The 6,749-nt window shown below is 47.2% G+C and overlaps 1 protein-coding gene across 1 annotated transcript in view; it reads right to left on the reverse strand.

Moving 5' to 3' along the window:
* The window catches only part of ski (SKI proto-oncogene), a 96,501-nt gene extending 91,279 nt beyond the window's left edge, over positions 1–5,222 (reverse strand). Inside the window, exon 1 of the mRNA XM_015390048.1 lies at positions 3,926–5,222. Within this exon, the coding sequence (XP_015245534.1) occupies positions 3,926–4,831 (906 nt within the window). The 5' untranslated portion in view covers positions 4,832–5,222. The remainder of the gene's footprint in view (positions 1–3,925) is intronic.
* Between the last annotated feature and the right edge of the window lie 1,527 nt (positions 5,223–6,749).

Raw genomic sequence — 6,749 nt, forward strand, 5'->3', positions numbered from 1 at the left:
TCCCATATTAAACTGAAATAAAATGTAAAAATCAGTTAACTTTTTTTTTCCAGTGGCCCTAATCCTCTTCCGTAAGTTGGACCTGCTGGTTGCACTGGTCCCATCTTTTTTTTTTGTCACGTCACTAGGAAACTAGATGTTATTTGTGAACAGAGCACCAAACCTCCCATCTGTAGTGAAACTGGAGAGCTTTAGAAAGCTCAGAGTTAAGGAGAGGATCCCCACTGCTTATAAAATAACAGTAAAACCCATTTTCTTTCCAGATAGAGAAACCTTCTAATCACATAATTATGTTCAGATGATGGAGGCTGGAAAAAAAATGTTTAAGATATATTTTAAATACTCCAAATAAAGACAGTGAGGTCTTGGGAACAAAAAGACGAACAAAGCTTAGCTCTGTCAGCTGGGTCAAAAGCAGAAAACCCTGCGTGAAAATCTTCACCCCCGCGCAGTCAGAACCACATGCAGATTCCTGAGAACCATCCTGAAGAGCTGCGTTCCCAGCTGTGGTCCCGTCCTCTGGGCGCACATGGCTGGCAGTCAGCTAGCTTTTTTCCAGCTCTGCGCCTCGCATAAGAAACAGGACATGGCCTTCTACCCCCTCTGGGAGTTCACTTCCTCTGAGCCCCAAACCACCACAAACCCCTCCTCCGCCTGAAACAAGCGGCCCCTTCAGCTGGAGGCCAGATATCCTGAGCTGTAGCCGGGGGTGGGGGGAGCGCTTCTGGAGGTAAAAACTGGAAGTTTGAGCATCTGAATGGTTAAAAGCGTCTCCGCAGCTGTGGACTAAAATGCATCGACCACAAACAGCATCTATTTGGAGGAGATAACAGCTCGATACGACCGCATGAGTCGGCTTCAGTTTCAGGCCTTCTTTTCTCACGGCGACGTCCAGGACAAACACGCCGAGACACGCAGAACCAGCCGCCAAACTCGCCAGGTTCCTGGGCCCACTTTTAATCCCACCGCCGATCACGTTTCACATCTTCTGATGAAAAACGGGCCTCGTTACATAAGCAGGAAACCTCATTTCCCTTCATGTTTGCAGCAGAGTCATGCTTGGCTGGAGAGGCGTCAGTCGTCCAGTCTTGGGTTTTGCTCCGACAGTCTGTGCAGCTCAGAGGGCGCGGTGGGTGAGGAATGTAAGCACAGACAGGTGTTGTCTGCGTGCAGAACTGAAGGCAGTGTTTAAAACATAAACTAAGTCTGCACAGGATTCAAACAGAGCCCAGCCGTCTGCAGAAAGGGCCTCCTCTGCACTCTCCTATCTCCTCCAAACAGTCAGCCTGCAGAGAAATCACTTCCATCTTGAGGGCGAATTATAAACTTAGAAACACGCTAAATCTGCAGCCACAATTCTTATCTAAACATCCTGATGCGGAAAGCCACTGATTATGCGCACCACCCACACGTGCAGCAGCCAGAAACCGACAGGACTCACAGCCAAGGCCTGGCATCAGAGTTCCACACCCAGCAGAACCCCTTCCACCTTCCCACCATCCCTCTGCACACGCAGCTCGCTGCTGTTTAGCAGCAAAGCATGAAAAGTCAAAGTCTCCCTCAGTTTGAGAGATCGGCTGCAGAAAACAAGACGAACCCCGTGTGATTCAGACATGGGCGCACCTTAAAAATGAAGCTTTCAAAAGAGCGTCTGCAGGGAGGGAAGTGTGGCAATATCACTTCCTGCGTCTGTCTGTGTACGAGACTGCTGCTCACACTTCTGTAACAGCCTGCTTAATATTAGCAGCGGAGCTCCTGACACCCTGGCCTCGTCTCTCAAGGCTCGCAGATGTGCTCCCGCCGCATCCACAGGTGCGAGGTGAGAAGTTTGGACAGAAACGGGGGAACCGCGCTGCTGATGCTTCAGGCAGCAACCACTCCTTCCAAAGTTGTTTATGAAACAGGAGGGAAATGAGGAGTGGGATTAGAAAAAGCAAATAGAGGAATCTCAAACAGGGTCGCCACCCCTTCGTCTGAACTTCTGCATAACACAAGATACCCGGCCCCCTCCCCCCCGCTGCCATGAGTGGAGGCCTCCGAGTTGTGCCCACTCCAGCCTGAATGCAAGCGTGTTTGCCAATAGAGCCGTATTCAACACGCATTGCAGGACTCTGGCACTCTCCTGGATTTCAAGGGCTTTCACTGATTCCTCTTTCTTCTGGGTGGAGGAGAGCTGCTGCTTGTAAACACTCTGAGCTCCGTCAACAAGGAGCCCAGCACAACTTCAATCAGGTGCGTCGACGGGGAGGGAAAGCAAAAACAGAAGGTGGAGTAGAGAGGGTGGGGATGGGTGGTCTGATCTGTTTACTGAATGCTCCCCTTTGTTGGGATCGCATTATGTTTCCCCCACAATACCTCTAAATCCTGCTTCATCAGCTCCATGATGTCAAACAGTTCATGCAAATGGCCCTGTGCTACTGATGGGGGGGGTTAAAACAGCCAACCAGTCCTTGCAAACTGGTCTTCACTGGAAAAAAAAAAAAAACCAAAAAAAGCAATTTTTTCTTAGAATAAGTGCATTTGTTCTCGGATTGAAGAGATAAAAGAGACATTTTGCCAAAGGAACAAGACAATTTAAACTTAAAATAAGAAAAAAACAATTACATTGTCTTATTTCAAGTGCATATTATCTAATTATCTTATTTTAAGAGTAAAAATACTAATTCTCTTGGCAAAATACCTCATTTACCTGCTCAAATTAAGGTTAAATACACCTAATTTAAGAAATTTTTACTTATTTTTAGATCGTTTTTCCAGTGCAGATGCACTGCACTCGAAAAACTATTTAGAAATAATTAAAAATATATAAAATTAAGTATATTTACCCTTATTTTGAGAAGGTTAATGAGAGTTTGCCAAGAGAATTAATATTTTTACTCTTAAAATAAGATAATTAGATAATATACCCTTAAAATAAGACAATGCTATTGTGTTTTCTTATTTTAAGTTTAAATTATCTTGTTCCATTGGCAAAATGTCTCTTTTATCTCCTCAATCCAAGAACAAATGCACTTATTCTAAGAAAAAAATTACTTATCTAGATTTTTATTTTTTCCAGTGTGCAAAAATGTTCAGAAAAAAATTGTATTTACTCTTAATTTGAGTAGGAAAATAAGACGATCTGCCAATGGAATGGATTTTTTTTTACTCTTAAAATGAGATAATAAGTTATTATGCACATGAAATAAAAGATTGCAGTTGTTTTTTTCTTATTCTAAGTGTAAATTGTCTTGTTCTATTAGCAAAGTGTCTCACTTATCTGCTCAATTCAAGAAAGAATTCACTTATATTCAGAAAAAAATGACTTAACTTAGATGCACATTTTTCTTTCCATCCAGTTTCCTTCTCAGTGTCAAATAATCACATTTTTTAAAGTGAGAGACAAAACAAAACACACAAATGCAACCAAATAAGTGGGAAATCTAGATAGATCCCACCTAGATAGGTTCACCTCGTCTCCATAAGCGGAGCTACAGCCAGACCTTCAGTTGAAATGATGTGAGGCTCATGTTGGAACCCTGTTATTACACCTGGGAAGGAGAAACAGACCACTTTCCAGGTTCAGTTCCCTCCTACTCATTGTTTACGCCCCCCCACTGAGCCATTTGTTGCTAGATTAGGCAGCATTTACTGTACAGACCTATAAAGGAGGCTCTGAGAGGAGTTTCACCATCCCAGTAATGACTTTATTGCCACCAGAGGCGTTTAGTTGTCAGCATTAGATGAGGCCTAATTAGTGTCCATATGACAAAGGTGGCCAAATAGTGAGGGGGGGTCTGGAAGCCCTTATCAAACAGGAAACTTTTTCTTTGGCTGAGACAGAAGCTTCCTGTGGTCCTGCAGCTGGAGGAGCTGCAGAGATTCAGCTCCAGCTTAGCAGCACTTGAACAGAGAAGTTTTGGTGCAAAGCCTCCTATGAACTCACCCTGGATGAAGCTTTCCTCTTGTACTTGTTGGCGAAGTCAAACTTCTCCTTGATCTCGTCCAGAAGCTGCTCCAGGCGCGCCTTCTCCTCTTTGCCCGTGTAATCCTGACCCAGGAGGATGTACGCCCTCCAGTTTGCAGAGTCGAAGCCCCAGTGGCAAGTCCTGTTTTCCTGCGCCTTGTGGCTGTGCACCACGAACTTGTGCGTCGGGTACATGAGTCTGCAGTCCATGCACTGGATGCACGCTGCGTTGGGGCTGCTGTACAGCTCCGGGACGAACAAGCCCTTGCACTTGCCGAAGCACTCGTGGTAGATCTTGAAGCTCCTGTCGGTGAGCTGCAGCTCCAGGGAGCCGGTGCCCAGCTCCTTCTTGTAGCGCGGCGGGTATGCGCCTCCGTAGATCAGGGCGTTGCAGAGCCGCTCGGCGTCCGTTTTGGTGATGAGGCCGCAGGAGGGCGCGGAGAAGGGCAGGATCCCCATGACTTTGAGGATGTCCAGCTGGTCCGCCGTGCAGCGGGAGCAGTAGATGTGCAGCTCGTCGCACACGGAGTTGATCTGCTGCAGGGAGAAGTCCCGCAGCACCGTGTTGAGGATCTGCGGCAGGCACAGGCGCTTCTCCCCGCCGACCACGAAGCAGGAGATGGTCTCCCCCTCCAGCACCGTCTCGCACCTCTCCGTGGAGCGGTCTGACGGGATGAACAGCGGGCCGGGCATCACGGGCGGCGGCAAATGCTGCAGGACCGGTTCGGGCTCCTTCCCCTCCTTCTTGAAGAGGAGCTCATGCTGCCACCGAGCAGAGAAAGCCGCCGGGCCGCCCAGGGAGTTAATAGCGCTGAGGTGGAACTGCTTCAGAGTTTGTTGCAGTCCCGGATGAGGCTGGAAGCTCTGCCGACTCACAGTCTCCATGTTTTTCCTCCAAACTTGGAAGCGTAAATCCGGGAATCACAAGGATCAATCCGTTCCCAGAGCTGGTAAATCCACAGAGTCCCAGAACTGAAGAAACCTGCGAAGCGCTTCATCAAACATCCAGAGAGGCTCGTTTCTAAAGAGCCGAGCGGACTTTCTACACTTTATTCCTGCTCTGCGAACAGACGCTCCGCGCAGCAGGGCGCACACTGTCCATTTCCAACAGACCCACAGGAAGAGCGGCGTGGAAAACTCCAAAAAGTTCCAAAGCAAAGTGGGAGAAAAACAAAAAAACCTCGGCGAGAGAAATCCTTCTAAGCTGGAGGTTTGTTTCCGCTGTCTAGGAGCGCAGAGATCCGCTCGCTCTGCCCCCGCAGTTCAATCTGACTGGATGGAGATGAGGTCTGAGAGGCAGCCTGCCGTGCCCGTGCGCGCGCGCGCTCCCTGCCTGCCTGCCTCGCGCTCCGTCTAGCTCTCTCTTTGACGCGCCCCTCCCTCCCTCCCTCTCTCTCAGTGTCTGGCTCAGTCAGTGATTCCCAGCCAGGAATGTGAGTGACTCTGCAGGCAGGCCGGGCTCTTCCAGGAACGGGCCGTCACCCCCTCTGACGCGCGCGCGCGCGCGTTCACAGCATGCTTCGCTCCACGCGCACAAACGCGCGGAACCCTGCAAAGACAGACTGCCAAAAAGCGCCTGAGGCGAGGAAAAAGAAACCAAGAAAACTGGTGCTGCTTTCAAGAAATGTGGGAATAAAGTTGAAGACATGCTAACGAAAGTAGAAATGAAGTAAAGACTTCCGCGTGCTGGTGAAGACTCTCAGTCAGCCAGCTCACAGTCAATCCAAAAAAGTTTTTAAAAAAAAAACAATCCACTGGACTTTGTCTCCAAGTTTGAAGACATTTCGTTTCCCATCCAGGAAACTTTCTCATCTCTAAATGCCAACAATAGCGTTGATTTCAAGGTTTTATACAGTAGCCCAACAAAGCCTTGTTTATGTTTAGAAAACATGCAAATTGAACCAGATGAAGGACCCCCATTCCAAAGGGGTGGACCCGTTCATTCGGTTTAATTTGCATGATTTCTAAGCCAAAACAAGGCTTTGTTTTTTGCTCCACCCTTTAAAGCAGAGGTCACGGATTAGCGGACCGCGGTCCGGATCCAGACCCACCTGCTGGCTAATCCAGACCCAACCTCATTTAAAACATTTATAAATGACCGCATGTTGTTTGACAACAGTTTTACGTTTGCGTCGCTTCTCCTCTTTGTACAGTAAAGCTCTCCAGAGTTTCCAGGACCAGGCTGCATGTGATCAGTGGTGTCAAAAGTTCACACGTGTTACGTAAGTAGAAGTATAGATACTGCAGTTTCAAAAAGACTCTGGTAAAAGTTGAAGTATCAACTTGACCTCTTTTCTCAAGTAGGCCTAAAAGTGAAAAAGTATGAGCTCCAAAAACTACTTAAAGTATAAAGTAACCTTAAAAAAAAAAGCCAGATGCCACTATATGAATTGAAAGCTCAATTTTCCGACTAATGCGAAAAATTCTTAGAGATAGGGCCAAGGATGAGGGAGGTCTTGTTGGTCTCCGTCTCCCGATACGCTCTCGCCTGTGCGACCTTTAAGACATTTTGGCATTTCTTTCTGAATCCCACATTGTAGCATGGCAAAGACAATTCACGTTAGCAGTTTGAAGAACACCTGCTTGCTTCTGATGATTTCCTTTAGCTAACCAATGAGTGTTTGCGTTATACGACTCATCAGTTTTCACTAGATGTGGGTGGAGCCAATGATCTGCATTGGATGGAGCAATCATCAACCAGTAAAGGTCCGGAGACATTTTTAATGATCTGTTACTTTAAACAGAATTTAACCCTGAAATGCCTGTAAAACAATGACAGCATTATTGTCGCTGTCTGATCTGA

This window comes from Cyprinodon variegatus, unplaced genomic scaffold, assembly GCF_000732505.1.
Source record: "Cyprinodon variegatus isolate N-32 unplaced genomic scaffold, C_variegatus-1.0 Scaffold483, whole genome shotgun sequence".
Classification (NCBI taxonomy): domain Eukaryota; kingdom Metazoa; phylum Chordata; class Actinopteri; order Cyprinodontiformes; family Cyprinodontidae; genus Cyprinodon; species Cyprinodon variegatus.